Genomic DNA, 21556 nt, shown 5'->3' on the forward strand with positions numbered 1-21556 from the left:
ATTGTTTTTGGCTGGTGAGTGATGGAACTCTACCAGCCACTTGCATATTTCACCAGCATTGGAACACAGGTTGGTGGTTGGTGCTTATTCTGAGCACTGCAAACAGTGAAATAACTTTAGAAAACTAAATGCTGTGTGATTTGTGTTGTTGAATTGCTAAGCTCTGAGAAAAAAATAAGTGATCCCGTTGTTTTTTGCGGTGGCACATACGACTGGTTAACGCTAGGGGGTGGGTTAAAAGTTGTTATTTTCCATGTCAAGATATCATGAACCTGAATTTGTAGCAAATACAGCAATGCTAATTCAAGAAGAGCAAAACGTATTTAAAAAACGAGATTAATCTTTCAGAATGTTCAATTTAAGAACCACAAACAACAAGGTTTCACAAGTGTGATAACAGCCGACTTATGCTATGCTAAGTGTATTGGCACCACTCACATATCTCTTAACATAGAAGCTCAGTCAGCTGAGATCACTCAGGTGCTGATGAGGATTTTAAACAGCATGTTTGCGTCTAAGGCAAAAGCAGCGCCTCTTGTTTGGATGAAATGGATGTATTTTAAATTGTTTTATTTAAGTATCCCAGTAATGACTGTTGCATGTTTTAAATGTATTGTATTTACTTGTTTAAAATGAAATGTGTTTTAGGTTGACTTTTAAAATCTGTCCAGGGACTACAGATGAAAAATAGCCTCTTGGCTAACTCTGGCACGTTTACAGAAATGTTCATTAATGTGCACTGTCCCTGTTAAATAAATGAATAAATAAAATAAATGAAAGACGCCTGTTTCAGGAAATGAAAAAATACTGTCATGATGCTCAGAGATTATACTGATGTCTGCAGGTTTTATTTGTTAAATTTTGTTTGGCAATTTATCCATCTGTAAGATGCTGATTGTGTTTTTCTTTTTTCAACCCCTTCTTGGTTTATTGTGTTCAAATGGAGAGTTATATAAGCAGGGCTCCTCTTGTGCTGTCGGATGGGTGAATAAGAGGAGATCAAAAGGGAGGCGATAGTCTGCTCCCTTCTCCTCTTCTTTATTCTCTCCACATTCTGCCAATGTGCAGTTCCTTCTAACTGCATGACTTGCCCTGGATTCTATGTCTCTCTCCCTCTCTAGGACATTACACTTTAATCTCATGTTCTCCTGCTTTTCTCTCTTGCCCCCCTTTTGGTCTCTTTGCCTTTTTTCCCCTTGTTCATCACTCCATCCATCCATCTCTGCCTTTCTTCTTTAATCCTGTGTTCTGTACCGCTTTGGCCCCGAGAATCTCATTCTAATCTGCTGTCTCAATATGGCCCTGTATGACTGCTAATCCTGAGTTTGTATGTTCATGTGTATGCGTGTGTGTGTGTGTGCAGATGTACAGTATGTTTCTGTTACATTCAGCAAGAGATGTTAAGGTCGTTTTTCAGAAATGAGTTGGATGACGCAATCTTTTTTGTTGTTTGTTTGCTTTTTAGTCAAGTTGGTGCCCTGCACAACATCCAAGAGCTTCAAACCACATAGGCCCTTGTGTTAAGGTGGGGGGGGGGGAGACACACATACACATAACAAGACCACAAGCACTTACTGTAGACACATACAAACCACACTGCTCACATGAGAGAGCAGGGAAGAGCGGTGGGAGAGATGAGAGAAAACATGCAAATGGGAATTATATCTCTTTATAAAGTATAATCTCACTTTAATCTCCCTCTCTGTTGTTACTCTCTGTAGCCCGCTGTTTACATCTCTTACTATTTTTTTCCTTTTTTGCTCCAGCAGGTAGCTGCACAAGTGAACGCACATCCATATAAACCAGCACACATTTTTCAACAACAGTTAAAAAGCCTTTTAGCATCAACATGCCACCACAATGAGCAATAGAGATTAATAAAGATCCTGACAGGCTAACCTGCATGAACCGTGCACCCTCTCCTCTACGAATGCACAGTCATCAACCCGACTCAGATCATACCTTTTGTATCCATGTTCTGCCTCATTGCTGCTCGCTTTCCCTGATGGCATCCTAGACAAATCGTCCTTTCAACTTAATAGATATTTACGCGGGTCCGTTAAGTCCCGGCGGCCAGTAGGCTATGCAGCCGGGTGAAGGGCTCTGTGAGACGGGGAAGGATGCTCGCTCTGCCCGCACCGGAGCTCCGCGATGTGCACTAGTTATCTCCCACCCTGTTGTTTCACTCTACTTTGGGTTAATGTGTTTGGAGCGAGTGTGTGTGTGAGAGCGAGAGAGAGAGTGAGGGGGATAGAGAGACTAACCTCGGATCCCGTTTTTTCTCTCCAGCGTGTTTTGCTCCTCGCTGTCAGCCAGCTCCACTTCAACCAAACGCCAACTTCGCTACTTCAACTCCCGAAACGGCTTGTCATAACGTTAACGTTACATCCTCCTTTTTTTCTCTCCTCAAAAGAGCTCCGTGTCCCTCCCTGAGCGTAAAACAGCGACAATAGGTGCGACTAATCTCTATTTCCACCTCGATTTATCCCGCTAGTCTTCGGGCGCCTCAGTCTTTTAAAATCAACCAACTGAGTTTAGTAGCGGCTTGACAGGTGTCGCCTCCAGCGCACCTTCAATCCTCCTCTGCCTCCTCCTCGTCTATAGCGACAAACCTGCGTGCTGTTGTTTGTTTCTCTGTGTGTGCGTGTGTGTGTGCGTGTGTGTGTGTGTGTGCGCGCGCGTGTGTGTTGTGGGGGTACTCTACTGTGGCTCTGAGCTCTGTTACAGGGGTTCAGCAGGTCACCACGGTCCAGCAATTACCGACTACTCACCAAGCACTGACAGGTACACACACACACACACACACACACACACACACACACACACACACACACACACACACACACACACACATATAGGTCGACATACACACACGCACACAAACTCAAAAATGACACACTGACTGTATGGGGGCCGCCTACATTTAGGGCTGGGCCTATGAGCCAGTTGGGGGCCCTTTAGATAGTAAATGAGTGCTCTTCAGTTCTTGAGGGGAGGGAGGAGGTAGGCAGTAAAGTAGAACAGGGGATCTATATGTTGGAGTCAGTTTGAGTTTTAATTAAAACATACAGGCACTGACATCAGGCTCTAGGCTGACAGGACGGGAGAGTATGTTCTCTGCTAATGACTGGGAGTCCACACTGGTTCAGCTGATGTTGATGCGTTTTAATACAGTCTTTGTGACCAATGATTGTTTTTATTTGCGTAAGAGGCACAGCTCACAATTAATTTGCATTTATTACCTTCGGGCAGTTACCGCAGCTTAGCCCGTAAGGTGCTGCACACAGCATTATTAAATGTAGCTTTCATTGGAACATGGGTGCAACAAACCTTTACTCCAAACTAACACACACAGGTACACAGATTGATGTGCTCATCAGCACACAGCATCAGAGGGCTCGTGCGGGCCCCTCGGGGCCATGTTACGGGTGCAGCTGCACCACCAGCACCCTCTGGCGCTCTTCCAGAGACAGCTTCCCAGGAAACAGTCCGATTCAATTTAAGCCACTCTCATAGTCAGACCCAGAGTCACAGTCTGAATGAGACATTATTAGAGTAGAAGCTAGAGCCTGGCCTATACTGCATTTTTGAATAAGCATCTGATATCAGTATTTTAAAGTTGAGAGGACATATTAATACCTTGGCCGATATTCAATTTGACACACAAATAGACAACACAAACACATTTCTTTTGAAGGATTGTGACCGTACATTTTGCAGTTTCGAAAAACAGTCACTGATTTTGCTATAATGGTATCACTGCTCTAAATATATCATATACCGTATATCCACCAATACCAATATAAAGTCATATTTTTTCATTGTCTTCCAACTGTTTTGTATATTATCAGTTGTTATTCTGTATCAAAGAAGTATTCATTCATCTCTACAGGGCTATATGGTATTATGTGCATTGGTTGTTGTATTGCATTACATATTGAGATTTCCCCCCCTATCATACACAGATACACTTACACAATCTGACAGTGCTAATTGCACACTGTTATAATTCAGGATAATTTTCCTTTCTTTTTTTACTTAATGAAAAATAGCATTCATATTCCTACAGGAACTATGAGTGTGTCTGCGGTAAATTACTGTAATTTATGGTCTAATTATCCCTCATGCTATAAGCTTAATAGCCCTGTGCAGGCAATTATTGTCTATTTAAATTAGGGTAAAGCATGTTACTTACTCAATCCCTTCAAATTGCAATAAAACCCATACATGTAACCAACACCTGAAAAGGGAAATAATGAATAGCATAAAGGTGCAAAATGAGAGTTATAAGAAGCAGTTTGTTGATTTAACCTTACAATAAAATATGATTTTATTCTGTGTTCATGCCCTACCTTTTTATATACTTAATAAGAATGATGCAATAAACAGGGTTGGCCAAAAGTTTAATTAATATTTAACGATCTATATAAAAATGCAGAAAATTTGCATGGATAATTACACTGATTGTAAAAACCAGACCACAGTAAGCGATATAAAGCTTTTATCACCAAGCTGTCCTCTTCCTCATGCATGTTGTTCATATTGGTTGATTCTTTTCTGAAGGTGCTTTGGTTCTTACATGAGGATACATCTTTTTCTTTGTGTACCTATTGTGTTGTTAAAGGTTTAGAAGGCGAGCAAAACCATAGATGTCTGGTCTTCTGAGGCTGCACGTTTAGTGATGTTTATAAAGAAAGAGAAGACAGTCAGGCAACAGGCTGACATCACCTGCCATTGTGTTGCTTTGTGCTACAGTACTTAGGCCCCGGCCACACGAGGACGAAAACGGTCGTTTGCGTTACTGTTTAGTGTCATATAGACCGTTCGGCCACACGAGGACGACCGAATACGGCACTAAACGACTGCAGAAACGATAACGGGTCCCAAGGTGGATATAACGGCATACGCAACGCTCTGGGGGGTCCAACGGCTCCGTGTGTGCGCCCTATACGAACATGTTCTGATAATGATGAGGCAATAGCCCCGCCTCTGCTGCTCACCCCCGCGTCAAAGTAAACTGCACACTGAATTCAGATTATTTATCTTTCTCTCGATATGGACATAAACGCAAGTGAAGTCTAATCTGACAGGATGGAGACACCTCTCAAACTACCTAAACTAGTTATAAATATGTTTATTTTACTTTCGGCCGGGTCACTCATTACTGGATCAGCTGCTGCATGAGACAGACACTGACGCTGTCCGAAGAGAGGGAGGAAAAAGAGAGGCTCCGTGTATGTTATTATTATATTGTATAGATTCGTTATTCATTTGTTTTAAAGCTCAATAAATAACAAAGAAGACCTTTGACCGGCACTTTTATAATTTTGTCGGAAGATTTAAACTTTAATACACGTTGACTGGCGAAAAACTCTGCCCGGTTCCCTCGGCCCCCACCACGGAGAATAAACAGAAGGGCAACCATGACAACCATGCTTCTTCGCTGCTTTTGTGGAGGAAGTTACAGCGCCACGTACAGGCTCAGCATATGTACTGCAGCTTCTCCAGCGGTTGGAGCTAAACGGAGCTGTCTCGTGTGGACAGACACTATCCGGTGAATATTGCGTGTGGACGGAAGTTTTTTTGCCATTGCGTTTGCGTTAATCCTATGCGTTTAGCCGTTTTCGTCCTCGTGTAGCCGGGGCCTAGTCTTCTGTATGAATATTGTTATTTACTAAATGTTTATAGAATCTTGAGCAATTCAATCAACCAATATGTGTGCTATTAGAAAAGGAGGAATCATTCAACCTTTTATTTTTTAATTGGGTGGGTGATCCAATGTGATGTTTCTTAGACTTGGAGAAGTCAGCTACTGAATCACTGAGTTACCTCCTATTTTGTGTCTAGGGTTATAGAAGTTGTATATGTTGTAAAAATGTCTCCAGCTCATAGACAGCTCACTGACATTATTTAAATCAAATATGTTCCAAAACGAATTATCAAAATAAAGATGTAACAATACTGCAACACATACTTCTTAAAAACAACTTCAGGTAGTGTTAGGAACTTGGGGCTACAACTATGTATTTTAATTTAAAATGTCACTTCTGAATTTATTTACTAACCAGTTGTGCATTGTAAAATTAAATGCTAATCCCAAATCAGAAAATATCTCATTGATGTCATTATATGTATTGTGTGGTCTAAACAAAGGCTTAAAAACTAAACAAATTAGTGATGGTATTCATTTTGTCTTAATCTATTTGAATATAATACTAATTTTAGTATTAGTTTGTTAATATAAAGAAAAAACAATATTCCTTCAGTTGTCAATCAGATGTCCAAGCCTGTCTATAATAATAATACATTGATTTCTTTGGCACCAAATCACTGAGTTTCTCTCTCTTATGGTTTCAGTTTTTACTGTGGACTTGTTGAGGAGGTACACACACTGTAGCCAGCTGTTGTAGAAACACAAGTAACAGGAGGGTTATAGCAGGGGAACAAAAACGGAGAAAAAACAAACCTTCATTTATCCATTTTCCACCACATCCCTGCTCATTTGCATTAAGTTGGACTCGACTATCAAGTGTCTAAGCTGTTTAAGATCTATCCCTTTTTGCTACTTTTTTCTTAGCATTAATTAGAAGTGATCTGCTTTGTGTCGTATTTCTGCAGGTCTGAACGTTTGCAAAGGAGCTAATGAGCAACATTAGGTTCATCACATGTCAATTAAAAATGTAACTATCACACCAGCTCAGCTCTAATAAATACACACTCTGCTCAAGGGTTATTGTTCAGCCTCACTTGTAGTTTCTTTAAGAGCGCCATCACAGAGTCAGAAACGTCAAGATGTTTGTGTTGTTGGGATGAAAGAGTGTTTATCTGTGTTCGTACGTTACAGTCACAGCCTTGAGGTAGAACACAGGCCTTTTAGATCATGGTGGGTGATAACAAAAGCACATGCACAGGGAAACTCTGGAACTACATTTGCTGAAGTGCAAAGGAAAGCCAATAAAGCACAAATACAAGTAGGAGCTGCAAAAAATAAAAATATCCTGAAATAGAAAAAGGTATATAAAAAAATCCTTTTAGCCTTTTATTAATTATGAATCCCTTCGTCGATCCATCTAGGAGAAACTATGAGTTAACTCTGTCCTTAACTGCTGCACAAATGTTCTACTTGTCTTTCTTAATTCTGTTCAGATTCTACTTTAACCTTTACCTTTCTTTGATGAAAAGTTATGTTTTATTTAATCCTAAGGATCAAGTTTCCACTAATACTTTCCACTCTCCTACAGCGTATAAGTATCTTTGTTCTTTACAGAGCACTAGCAAATTGATTGGCGTTCTCTAGTCGACAGCCCAAATTATGGCTAGAAATGAAATGCCTGAAAGAGGTATAATTGTGGTTGGGGCGAGTGGGTAGAGGAGAGAGAGAAAGGGAGGGATGGAAAGTGAAGCTGGAGAGGGAGGAATACACAAACAGGTTGCACTGGGGAATAAGGGGGAGAGGCGCGGAGAGCAGAGAGAAAGAAAAATAAGATGGAGGGCCGCAGAAAGCAAAGACAGAAGGCTGGTTTAACGTAGAGCTTCAAGTTAAGGATATTTTATCTTTTTATCATTACCAACAACATCATTGCTATTGACGCGCACACAGACGCACACACACACACACACACATACACACACACACACACACACACACACACACACACACACACACACACACACACACACACACACACACACACACAGGTGGTGAAACATCAATTTTTACTCTACCACAAATGAGTGCTTTCTTCATCTTTTTTAACAAACTTTTGCGTCCTCTGTCTGGACACTTTTTTTATGCATTTAGCCCTTGTCCTTCACTGATGTATCAATCTAGCCAGCCCTCCATCCCCCCTCCCTCCCCCTTTCTCCCCCTCATTGTGATTGCTTACCTCCCGAGGAAGAAGAAGTATACTCCATCTTGTTGTTTTATGTTCCCAGCAAATTTAGTCCTGCGTCTCCCTTCTCCACCCTCAACTCTCTTACACTTTGTCTCTGTCTCTCTCACTCACTCTTCGTCACCCCTCCCTCCCTCTTTCTCTCTCCCCCTCCCTCCATCCCCTGACACCTCGCACTCTCCTCCTCCACTCCCTCCCTGTCAACTTACCCTCCCTCCTCCCCTCTCTCTTTCTGTATGTAGTTGTATAACTTATCACCCTGATCCCTTCCCCACTCCGGTAATTGGTGTCTCTGCAGAAGATGCTAGCACGCTTTATTTAGCCGCTCGGTATTAGTGATTCCAATTAGACGTCTAATGCCAATAAGAGAAAGAAACTGTTAGCCTCCATGTATTTAGCACCGCGGGAGAGGGGAGTTCATGCGTGTGTTTGTTTTTGCCCTTGCAACAACTGCGACCAGTGCTTGCACACACACCAATCTTACACACACACACGAACACTCAACAGGGTAGAGGGTACATGTTGGTTTTAACAGATGGTGAAACACTTTCCCTTGAGTATCGACATTGCTCTCTCTCTGCTTCTCTCTCTATAATTAACTAGGTTTCAGTAACAAACCTTTTGGCTTTGGCGTCGCCATGGTTACCCAAACTCTGAAACGCGACTGTCTGCATTTGTACGTGTGTGTATCTGTGAATGTAGTACAGTGTAAGTGCATGCAAATGTTAGTGTTCACACCCCTTTTTGTGTGTGTCTGTGTTTCTGCGTTTCTGCATGATTGTGCATAAACATGAGTATTTTGGTTGCTTTCATGCTTTTGTTTCCCCACAGGGCTCAGAGGCTGGTTTTTCTCAAGCGCCTATATGTATCTACACAGAGAACAGCGGTATTACATGTGATCATTGATAATTCTTCACAGCACTATTGTACCTTACATAATAGGATTTTAATAATTATATAATCCCATGAATAAAGATTTCTAGAGAGATGAATTTGAAATGAGGTGATAAAATAAAAATAATTATTCTGTTCCTGTACCAGTAAAGGTAGAAGTTTAAATTTAAACTCGCTAGACCTCTGAAATGAAAAAAATTAAATAAAAATAGGATGTGGGAATATATTTTGTGAACTGCCTGGGCAGCAAACCCTGTATGTAAGTACTGTTTTTCATACCTACTATGACAAATGATTATTGTAACACTATAAGAATGGTAAGCACCTTCCAGGGAGCTGCAGTGAAGTAAAAGCTGAGAAGAGTTATATAATTGTTTAGGGTACGTATACTTCAAACAACGTGACGTCTGACCACGTCTTAGGCAAGAGCTCAGTGTCTTTTGCATGTCTTCGTTGTCTTGATTCATTAAATCGTACAACAGTGCACGCTGTACAATCCTCAAAGACATCCATTGTGTTGAACTCGTTTTAAAGTGAAGGAAAGATAGGTTGGTGGATGCAATCAGTCACGTACATTTTTACCCACATTCCTGATAGATTGCTTTGTAAAGTGAGCTGTAATTCCACAATATGTATTTCTGTTATCTTCTGTTCTCATAGTCTTTCAAACCCTGGTGCAGTGTTGAAAATCTATTACTCAAACCTTACTTCTAGGATTGTATTTCACTGTCTCACCGGTGCCCGCAGCATCACCTTCCCACCAACGCATTTCTTTTCCGTTCTGCTGGCCATGTCCTGGGTTTCTGGGGCCTTTCTGTTAACATTTGGTGCAATAATTGTCCTTATTTCTGATGAAAGCTGTCCAAACACAAACAGTGTCACCTCTCACTGTGACATTTCCAGCAGCTACAAGGGAGTAGAAAAAATATTTCAGCAATCTAAAACATCCGTTACCACCAGCCCTTGGTATCAGTCCTTCAGATGGAAAGAGAAGGTCTACGTTTTACAAACCATTTTGCAGCAACCGCTCATCAGTTTTACAGAGAGAAATCCATCGCCGCAGAGGCAGTGATACAGATTTCTACAAGGCAGCCTGAGTAATACAGAAGGCAATACAGCCATAAAACGTTTTGAGTGGAGGGTTTCACTAGCACTGTGTGATTGTGCTCACTGGGCTTTACTGCAATGACATTATCGAAACAAATGTGGGACATAAACTGACATACATGTAGACAAGGCAGGAAGTAGGGAAGATAATGAAAAATACATTTCCACAAGATCAATCCTGAATTGCATGTACCGTCATAATCTGGCACATAACAGTAAAAGCATCCATGGGTATATTTTGTTATTTAAAGTGCACTGAAGGAACCCCTTAGTGCTGTTCTCCTGGTCAGGATTTATCCACCCGATCCAACTGTGACAACATTTTGAGTCTCTTTACCAAGTGTGATGCGACCGCTGGTCCCACATTACCATCTCTGTCATCTGCTCAAAACGTTCCCGGACCTCAACTTTCTAATCCTGTTTGAAGTGGAATTGCCATAGTTGTGCTGGAGTTGGCTGCACGAGCTCTCCATAGGTTCCAAAGTTAGCCCACCAATAACATATGCTTTACTAAGTGGAGATCTACACATCACTAGAATAAAATAGGTTGCAAATGTCTATCTCCTCATATTGTGTCTTAAATATTTGTCCTTGCTAATGTTGCGAATGGAGCTGCTGTGATGGAAGAACATTTCAGACTTGATATGACATTACAGTATTAGTATATCATATCGTAAAACTAAATGATATCTTATTTTCAGTCTCAATTATTAAATGGCAGTCAACGAATCACAAGAACACACAGATATATTCAAGCGACGCCAGCAGACAATGCTTTTGCCAAACACAAGACTAACTTAGAAGTTGGCTTCAAACTGTTTACGAGCAGCCTAACTCTAATCTGTGGTCAAGGGACGTGTGTTTCTGATGTCGCTGAGGCCGGGAAGAAGAGGCTATTTTAAATGTTTTGTTACCAAACTGTATCAACAAAGATGAGTTATTCCTAAATATTTACACTCATTAATTACCAGTGTAACTGTTACGTAGCTTACTGTACCAAATGGCTAACATTAGCATGCACATGACATTTGTAGATTTCTGTCTTGACATCTGACCAAAACTCTTATTTATAATGGTATCAATTTGGAAGATACAATTCACAAAAATAACCCAAAATACCTCAAATCATTAGACCTAATGTTGGGAAAATACTGAATGTACTCTTCCAATATCAGAGTAGCACATGATAACAAAGGCCCAACTGTAACTATGTACAGTACATGATAGGATGTATGATTACCTAGAAGAGCATCAGGACACACTGTTTTAGGAATATGATAAGCTATGTGACAACGATTAACATGATGATTCAGCCTCTATGGAGATAGGCATATGACTGTCATATGTATTCCTTACGTGGGCCATAGCTAATCTGAACTAATCATTGAATACTGCTTTGAACCGGTATTCCTGCATCTTGTAACACCCTCTCTTTATACAAGCATCTGAAGGAACTAATTGTACCAAATTCTCTGTGTGTGATGACTGCTTCCATTCTTGCAAGGATAATAAATACATGTATCCTGATATTGAAACTCAAGCCGGTGACGAGTGAGATTTCTCTAACACTTAATAACCAGATAGCATCTGTTGAATATTCCCTCTCATTTTAAACTGCATGAATTCTACATACCCTAAAACACACGTACTTTCTCATGTATTGATGGAAATAAAACAAAGTAATACATGGATTTATGTAGATATGATTAGATTTAGTAATGTGTATATCCTTGGGCAAGACACTTTACCCGCATTTTGCTCCTGTGGGTAATGTCCACAGTAATGACTCTTACATGTCTAATATGTGTAATATGTAATTGTAAAGCGCTTTGAGCACCTGTAAAAGCGCTCTAATAAAAAATGTAATGCATTATTATTATTATTATCTTATTTTTTGGCGGATATATTATAACTTTTTGATCCTAATGTGACTTTTTACATGGTGTATTACTTTTGATTGGACAGATGTTTGCTAGAAACTGATATGCAAACATCCATCTAACTAAGACCTTCATCTAAAATGTTGTAAATCCCTGATACTATCTTAAGAAGTATTTTAAAGATACAAACCTCCAGTACGATATGAATTACAAACAGCTGGTGCCTCCCAGTCCCGGTATCACCACTTTGGTAACTGTGCATGATGCATCGTCTCTCCTTCAGGCAGTTTCCCTTCCTATATATGAGAAACCTTTCACCAGTCAGATGGCCTTGGGCGTGTTAGTCAACATGGAGATATTTAACAGGATGCAGTACGGAATATCATTCTTATACGGCCTGCAGCTAAACAGCAGAGGAAAAATGGGAGACCTAATGGAGACATTTTATTGTCTGGTTTTTTACATCTGAATGAGCTTTATTTCAATTCTCAGTTAGATCTATCAGCTCTTAAATAAGGTGTGCACTTGAAATCCCCTCACTCATTCACATTAAATAACGTCCTCTTTTTCAGCTCATGCTGTATTGAGCTGCACATACTCAAACTGAGTGGAGATATTTACTTAGGGAGATGTTAGTGAGACATATACAGAGAAGGCTGCAATTAAGTGGGGTTTACCATTAATGAGGCAGTGGGGGATGGTGAAAATGTTGAAGAATAGAGGATTCTTGTGAGGGAAAGACAGCTTGTGGATTTTGTCTTTTTTCTGATACACCATCTGAGTGCGTGCCCAATTGGCTCAATGCCGGCAAACAGTAACTTAAATAAGAAAAGTCCCCTGTGTGTTTTGAGGTAACTTTGTAGCCGTCCCTCCCAGGCAGATTATGTGCTTATCAGATTTTCCTAACATGGTCACAGCAACCACAAATTTGATCCACGAGCAGGGAAAGAATTGGAAAACATGATTTGTATGAGTTTATGGTCAGGTTTGAGTTTTCTGAAAGCGTTGCAGATCCCCCCCAGGCTAGCACTGCTGATTTATGAATATGTGGGTGAGAAAAACACTTGGAAATTGCACATTTCAGAAGCTGCAGCAGCCATGTGCAGTGACTTGATTCCTGCAGGGAAGACAATGGTTTGTGGCCAGCCATGGCTACGAGTATTACATCTCGACTTTTCTCTCTTTAAAAGAGCTTTAAAATATTTGTATTGAATTTAAGATACTATCACCTCCTTGTAGGGGTGTAACGGTATCCGTATTCGTCCCGTACCGTCACGGTTCGGACGTCACGGTTCGGCACACGCAGTCACACGACGAATATGCCTTTTTTTTTATGAGTGGGAAAAAAGTGTCATTCAGGGCAGTATCCACTACAGTATATATAATCCAGGGGGCGGTATTGCGCCTAAAAGCTGTTTGCCAGCCGCCCTTAAACAACAAATGAAGAACAAAATACAAGAAGAAGAAAAGTTAGTATGGCGATTTCAGATAACACAGGAGCTAGAACCCACCTGCTTCTTTTAAATCAGCTGTGTGGGAACATTTCGGGTTCCCTGTGGACTACAATAACGATTAAGTGTGCGAGTGGTGGATCGGACGAGGACGGTGTGTCGCCGTTGTTCTACAGTGGTGCGGTATGCGAATGGTAACACACGCCAAACATGCTAAATCATATCAGAAAACATCACCCAGATTTGCCAATCACCGGAGCCCGGCAAAAGACAACAGCAGTTCAACAGCTGATCCCCGCTGTTTTTATAAACCAATAGACATGAAAGCCGTGAGACCAAAATAAATAACGGAAGCTTTTGGCATATGTTTTTCAACGACTTTGCGCTCTTGAAACACTTTCTTATTATTTATGATGTCATATTTTCAAGACATTCTTTTTAGCTTTACAGCTTGATGAAACCTTTTTGTTTGACATCAGCCATTATAGATAATATGGCCATCTGAGTGTACTGTGTATGGTTTGTTTTTAACTGTTTAATACAGTTCATTATTCAAAAAAGAGTTCTTTATTTTTAAACTGAAACTTGCACTACTGTTCAATCATAAATAACAACAAACCTGGAATTATGCATTTGGGACTTTTTTTTGCTTTTTCTTGTTGTACCGAACCGTGACCTCCAAACCGAGGTACGAACCGAACCGTGAAATCTGTGAACCGTTACACCCCTACCTCCTTGTTATCCTTGGTATAAAGTCCCTGAATGATCAACTTGAAGACAAATTTAACCGTTTTACCTTCCTGTTTAGTCGCACAGAGTTGTTTATTTTCCTTTGGACTACAAGCTCAGCATGAGTTATTTTTCATTAACTTTGCAGTCAGTGGAGCTATTCTTCTCAGTCCTCATCGACGGGACTCAGAGCCTGCTGCTTCTCGTTCTACCATCTAATCACGGAGTTACACCTGCAATGCCAGGTGAATGCAATTAATCGCTGGTTGGCACTGTGAGCCCTTGGGTTGGGAACCACTCTTGTTGAGCGATGCTGGCACCAATAACAAATCATGCTCCCAAGGACAAATGTGGAGATGTTTTCCCTCCAGCAAGTAAATATAAGCAAAAGTTATTTCAGTACACATAACTCAACCAATTAGACTTGATTAAGCCTTTGAGATCAGAGTTTCTGAACATCACACCCACACATCGGTGCAAAAGAATGTTCTGAACTCAGCTTTAAATAAATACAGTAATGAGGTGCTTGATGATGTTGTTTTAACCCTCTGGTGAAAGGTCAAGGTAGTATAGAGCATTTTAACACTGATTGGTGATTTCTCTTTTGCAAACAGTAATCAAAACTACCACCTTTATATCACACGTCATCACTACGGATTTATTTCATTAAACTGATGATTATTTATTATAAAAAATGTCTGTTTTCTGCTCATCACAAGTTCTTACAGTCCAAGTTGATGTTCACATGTGCTGGCTAGCAGATATGCATTTAACATTTACACAATCGTAATATCAGAGGAGCTTTAACCAGGGTGTGTTTAGTATTCTTGCTTGAAAACCATCCAGTTAATCAGTTTTCAAAACATTATAATAATTAACTGTTTGTAATTAATAACTTTAGCTCTAAATTGATGTTTTTACACTGATTTGATGTAGTAAAACCTTGACTTCAGCTGTGCCCATTTAACATTTTGAATAATTGTACGTCCACCAGTTGATACGTAGTTGTTTTCAGACATGTTTGTTTCATGAGTATTTCTTCTTTCTTGTCTCTTTCAGCCAACAAGACTCTGCTCGGAGGAGGTGGAGGTAAGTCACAACCTGTCTGATCCATCGGCTGTGTGTGTTTAGATTTGCTGCCAAGATACTTGTCTCCCTCAGTTCATATTATCGGTATAGCTTTGTGGTGCAAATAGTCCTGGACAATCAATTATTTTAATCCGATGATGCAGTGCAACGTGCTAACTAAAGAGAGTGTGTATGTATGTATGTGTGTGTTTCTGTGTCGTATGAGTGGTGTTTGTCTTTGTATTGGAGCAGGTAGCTCTTTGTTGTGGCAGGTGTTCAAGGTGGGTTTGCATGCTGCGCTGTGTGTCTGTAGGCCTGTGTGTGAGTGTGTGAGCGCAGGTGCAAAGTCCATACTTCATAATTTACGGGTGTGGAGTGCTGTGGATATAAACAGCCATTTTTCAATGTATTGTTGACTCAGTGCTTTGCTGCGTGCGTGTGATGTCGGACGTCAACGTTTAATCGATACATGTAATAAATCTGTAAAGCTAATGCAGCAGCCACATTCACTAAAACATGTACACACTCCTTTCCAGCTGTGTGTTTGTTAATGCTTGCAAATTTGGTTGATGGTGTTTTTGGTGGTGGTTATCTTTTTCTTCATTTGGACAAACAGCTCTTAACCATTCAGACCAGCTGACTTGCACTGCCCTTTTACCCTTCCAATTTGTGTGTGTGTGTGTGTGTGTGTGTGCACATGTTTCGGTGTTCCAGTCTCCATGGTGACATATTCACTGTAGTGGCACACCTATGTGAAACTGTATTTGAGTTAATCACAGAGCATTTGCCTGCCTCTAAAAGTGCATTTGCTTGCCTAAAGTGTCTTATTGAAGCTGTAAGTCCTAAGCATCTGTACACACACACACACACACACACACACACACACACACACACACACACACACACACACACACACAGGCTCCACTCTTAACGATATACACCAGCTGAGCCTCAAGCCATAAAAATGGACTGATTCACACATGGCACCCACTACATGCAGTCAAGAAGCTCGAGATCTACAGCATCGTTTGATGTTGTCCTGAAGTCTCTGATGGCTCTACAAAGACACATGGTTTCTAGAGAGGCTGTGAACGGTGTTCGCGTCAGACTATGTTCATTTAATGAAAAGCATGTTAACATTGGTTTATTCATTTATAAAAATATATTCAGTTAAATGAAAACACAATAGCTGTTTAATTCTGAACATTTGTCCAACGATGGGTTAGTAGAGGTTACCTATATAACAACCAACCAGCTGCATACTTTTTGTATCCATTTCTCTCCGTCACTCTTTACCAGTTTGTCTCTGGCTCAGTTGATTTCTCTCATCTCTATCTTATGTTCTTATTTCCCTTGTGCTGTCTCTCTTTCCAGCCCCGTCCTTAGGGGCTGCTTCCAAGGCAGATAGAGGCTACAGTAGTTGTTAATTAGAGAGAGAGGTAAGCTTAGAAACAAGGGGAAGAATTGAGTAAACAGGAGAGATGAGGGGAGACTGGGGTGAGTGTGAAAATACAAGAGAGACAAAAAGGAATAAAGGTCCAATAGATAATATACAGATGCAAGGGGCTGAGTAGAAATGTATCATAGAAGAATATTCTTAATACATCTCCAGTGCCGAGGTCACAATCTGCACTGAGTAACCAAGAATACATTCTTCCAGCTGTTTTCATTGGAGCTGAGACAACAAAGGTCTTTACAGTGCTCTTCTACTCTCGAGGGTACCTGGGTAAATGTAATTCAGTTAGATCAAACGCACACCTGCCGACTTTGTTTTCTTCAATCTGGAGCGGCGCTGAGCTCCAGCGGCGCATCAACAACAAACTCAAGGACAGGAAATTAACATTTTGTTATGACCACTGGCTACAATTGCTCATTTATCTAGAGCTTATCTATACAACGTTTCACTGCTTTGATTGATTTTCCAAATAGTAACAAAATCCCAGATGATGATCAGTGGTTCAGTCAGCCAGACAGTTGCTTCATATACATATGTGTTTGATTTGAGAATAAATGCCTATGGAATTGGTGGAGCCAGGACTCACACTTTGAAGCATGTATCTGGTTCTTCTTCTAGGTCACCATATGTCAGTAATGTACCTTTGGGATGCATGGTGCATTGAAGTGTTTTTCCACAGGTTTGTGGCCTGCACAGAAATCTCCTCTACAGTATATAGGGAAGAGGAGCTGAACCTATTAAACATATTTCAAGCCACCATAAACCATTTTCAGGGATGAAAAGATCATGTTTCACTGTTGAAGTTATACTTTTTTATAATATTGAACTTGATCTGCTGCCTCTCAAGGGCCCCTCAGCAGCACACAGGAGGTAAACAAGCACCCTTTAAACTACTATTTCATTTACCAAAGTGCACTAAACCACAGTTTAATCTGATGCCACTCCAATACAGCGAGACCTTGTTTTTTTTTATGTGATAAATGATTATAGGTCTCTGATACAGTATATATAATGCAATGGTTGTCGTCACAAGGTTGCCATATCTGATTGGTATCTGATCTTATTTTCAGACAGGTTTTTAAGGAACAGGAGAGCAAGGGAGATAATTGTGTTACCTGAAAGTTTCTTAATCTCTTAACACATTGGGGACACATTTATGTATAAAAGACGTCAAAAAGTGAAGCAAGGAAACTTTCTTTTTAAAACCTTTAGTACAAAAACCCCTAAAATAATATGTTGCGAATCAATCACTCATGATCACATGTACACTAAAAGAGTAATTCATCACTGTTATTATTCCTTGTCTCCAATGGCCATAAGGACGTCACTCTTTTAGATCAAAAAGAGACAAAATACAGTGACTAAATGCAGTTAGGATGCAACCATAATACGGTTAAAAAGATGTGTCCCCCAAAATATAATTGAGTAGCACTTTAGTTCATGGGAATGTAATCATGTAGGAGACAGAGTTGCTTTGACAGTGCTTTCACTAAATCAAGGGACTGCCTCATGGTCAGTAGGGACAGGAACATGGCCCCTATTAACCCTGAAATACCACTGTTGGCATGCCAGTTGCTGTGTGCTAATTTGATTCAGCATGGATTAATTTAGAAAAATGCAACATATGAGCCCAAAACTAAAATAAACAAGGTTGTGTAACTAGATTTGGACACAAGACAGAGCCTTAAGACCAAGGAATAATTATGTATATGATGTAGTGGTGGTGCTTTAGTGTTGCATATTGCCAATTATATTTTAGTCTTACCACAAACAAGTCGACAAAGTTAATCTAAATTCCTACTTGATTCAAGGGGATAACGAGAATCTTGTCTTAGAAACCCGGGGCGTAGGTCCATCCATCCATCCATCTTCTCCCGCTTATCCGTGGTCGGGTCGCGGGGGTAGCAGTTCCAGCAGAGAGCCCCAAACGTTCTTTTCCCTGGCCACATCAACCAGCTTTGACTAGGGGATCCCAATGTGCTCCCAGGCCAGCGAAGAGATATAATCCCTCCGCCTGGTCCTAGGTCTACCCCTTGGTCTCTTCCCAGCTGGACGTGCCTGGAACACCTCCCTAGGGAGGCACCCAGGTGGCATCCTTACTAGGTGCCCAAACCACCTCAACTGGCTCCTTTCGACACGAAGGAGGAGCGGTTCAACTCCGACTTACTGCCGAGGACCCGGACACAGCTCTCGCTTTGGGAGTACAGAGATTGGATGGCCCTGAATAGAGACCTTATTTATTTTAGGATCCATTTTTTAATTATTTTATTTACTTTTAAATCCCTAAATGGCATGACCCCACCATACCTTGCTGAGCTGCTACAGCATTACACGCCGAACCGCCCTCTCAGGTCAGTGGACCAACTGTTCCTGAATGTGCCTAAAACCAGGTCAAAGCTCAGAGGGGACCGTTGCTTCTCTGTCGCGGCTCCCAAACTGTGGAACGCTCTGCCCCTGGAGATCAGACAGGCCTCCACACTGTCTGCTTTTAAATCGCTTCTTAAAACCCACCTCTTCTCCTTAGCGTTTTAACATTTGGCGTTTCAACATCTTTCAGAGTTGCTTTTTTGCATTTAAATTGTTTTTTTTGTTTTTTTTATGGTGTGTGAGCTGAGCTGTGTTACTTTTTTGTATGCTTTGTTTTATCTATTTGCCTGTACAGCACTTTGGTCTGGAGGTTTAAAATGCTTTATAAATAAAGTTGTATTGTATTGTAGAGACCCCCTCACCCCATACTCCCGCAGCACCTCCCACAGTAACTCCCTGGGAACCCGGTCATACGCCTTCTCCAAGTCTACAACACACATGTAGCCCGGATAAGCGTACTCCCAGGCCCCCTCCAGGATCCTTGCGAGAGTAAAAAGCTGATCCGTCGTTCCACGACCAGGACGGAATCCGCATTGTTCCTCCTCAATCTGAGGTTCGACAATCGGCCTGACCCTCCTTTCGAGTACCTTAGAGTAAACTTTCCTGGGGAGGCTGAGTAAAGTGATGCCTCTGTAATTGGCACACACCCTCTGATCTCCCTTTTTGAAAAGGGGAACACCACCCCGGTCTGCCACTCCTTCGGTACTGTTTCCGACTTCCACGCAACGTTGACGCAACACCCAGAGCCTTCAGCATTTCTGGGCGGATCTCATCCACCCCTGGGGCTTTGCCACTGTGGAGTTGCTTGACTACCTCAGTGACCAGTGAGGGCGTAGGTTTGATTTATAATTATGGAAATGTGCTGTTCTTCTATAATATTATAGAGACACACAGTTCAAAACAAAGGCAGCTGCTATAAGAGAGGCTGTTCTGGGTCTGTGGGGAGTGAGCGCACAGGATGTGAACCAGCCATGAAGCAAATGATTGGTTTACGTGTCTTAAGACATCCGGACCAGCACACAATAGATGAGCATGAACCCAGTTAAAATTTCATCCACTTACATTTTTTAGAATTTGGTGGGGAATAAAGAATAAGATCCTCCCTCGCACCGGATTTATTTTTGCAGAGCTGACTTTGTGTGTGCTGACATCTATAATCAATCCTCCAGAACAAGGATGAGGTTTGATACCCAGCTGTGGAAGTCTGGTCCCTGTGTTTCTGCTTTCTCCTTGTCTGGATGAGGAGAATAGATGCAGGCGGAGGACAGGCTTGTCTGAATGCCTTTCAGAACAAGTGAACAAGAGAGCGTGTATTGTGAATAAAAGTAGAGAGCAGAAGATTGGTTTTGGGGCGGGAGACAAGACAAGAGGCAAAGAGCACTTAGTGTACCTTCCTCATGCCGACAGTGCTGTCAGTGTCTCAGCCGCCGCGTAAATTCTCCTTTCTCACCGCAGCACTATGTTTACATACGTGGAGAAGTTCTTAGTATTGAATAGGTTGCTTAGTTTAAGTTTGTGTGTACACAAGTACATACTATTGTAAAGCAGTGTGCATGTGTATGCGTGCATCCACCACCAAACCCATCCTAAATGTTGCCTTGGCAACAAGCTGACTGAAGTAAATGAGTGTCCTGGCTCTGCTGAGGGATTGTGGGAAAGCAATATGCCAGCGTTACGCCCCATTAGTTTGACGGACAGCCTGTTTGGCCTATAAGAGGTCAGCTGGCAAGGGCAGCCATATTAGTATTCCGTAAGAGAGACGCCTGGATTGGTTTTACGCTAATGTCAATCTGTCTGTGTGTGTGTGTGTGTGTGTGTGTGGTGTGTGTGTGTGTGTGTGTGTGTGTGTGTGTGTGTGTGTGTGTGTGTGTGTGTGTGTGTGTGTGTGGTGTGTGTGTGTGTGTGTGTGTGTGTGTGTGTGTGTGTGTGTGTGTGTGTGTGTGTGTGTGTGTGTGTGTGTGTGTGTGTGGTGTGTGTGTGTGTGTGTGTGTGTGTGTGTGTGTGTGTGTGTGTGTGTGTGTGTGTGTGTGTGTGTGTGTTAGTTATAGCGTGGGTGGGTTGTGGGGGTAAAGCTTCTCCTGGCATGTCAAATGGGTGTGTGTGTGCACATCGCCAATTATCACTTCCCAGTCCTCCTTTCCCCACCAGAGTCAGTCAATACAGAGCCTGTGAGGAATGCATGATAACACCTGAACTGGTCAGAAGCCTGCTTAGCTGGCTGCTTACTGGTCTTTAGAGGCCAAAACACTCATTTATAGCACCTTTCTGTCTCCATCCATCCTTTTTATTCTGCTTCCTGTCTGAAGCATTTATCTCCTTCCCCTTTGTCTTTAGCCTCCCTCATTTCCTTCACCTACACACCCTTTTTACACTTGATCCCCTTCCAAACCCATTTCCCTTTGTCCAACTGTGCTTTTACATTCCCTGTCTCATCTGTCTGTCTCTGTGCGAGTCTCTTCATAGTTTTTTTAATAGCTCGGTCCCATCAAGTATTCCCCAGAAGACCAGGCTTCAGCATAAAAAACGTTGATGTGATATTTTGTATGGTAATGATGGCTAAGTAATGAATGCTGTTTTTTTTATGGAATTTAGTGTACTTCCTAAAAGATTTGTTTTAGTGTCTAGTTATATAAAGTAAATTCATGGTCGATTCATTATAATATGTTGATGTCTTTTGGTGGCATTAGATGTAGCCAATTATGGCTGATTGTT

General features: G+C 41.4%; 2 protein-coding genes across 6 annotated transcripts in view; one reads left to right on the forward strand and one right to left on the reverse strand.

Annotated features, from left to right (window-relative positions):
* flrt1b (fibronectin leucine rich transmembrane protein 1b) overlaps positions 1–8012 on the reverse strand; it is a 37290-nt gene extending 29278 nt beyond the window's left edge. Inside the window, exon 1 of one of the 3 annotated variants that reach the window (XM_034211866.1) lies at positions 7887–8012. The gene's annotated coding sequence lies outside the window, so the exon portion shown is untranslated. Of the gene's footprint in view, positions 1–1962; positions 2202–2264; positions 2624–7886 lie in introns of those variants that run through there. The other 2 variants (XM_034211864.1, XM_034211865.1) reach the window with 2 other exon arrangements.
* macrod1 (mono-ADP ribosylhydrolase 1) overlaps positions 1–21556 on the forward strand; it is a 115461-nt gene that overhangs the window by 52321 nt on the left and 41584 nt on the right. For all 3 annotated transcript variants that reach the window (XM_034211868.1, XM_034211869.1, XM_034211867.1), the window contains exon 4: positions 15013–15042. In XM_034211868.1, coding sequence (XP_034067759.1) covers positions 15013–15042 — 30 coding nt within the window. The remainder of the gene's footprint in view (positions 1–15012; positions 15043–21556) is intronic.

The sequence above is a fragment of the Gymnodraco acuticeps genome, unplaced genomic scaffold, assembly GCF_902827175.1.
Source record: "Gymnodraco acuticeps unplaced genomic scaffold, fGymAcu1.1, whole genome shotgun sequence".
NCBI classification, from domain to species: Eukaryota; Metazoa; Chordata; class Actinopteri; order Perciformes; family Bathydraconidae; genus Gymnodraco; species Gymnodraco acuticeps.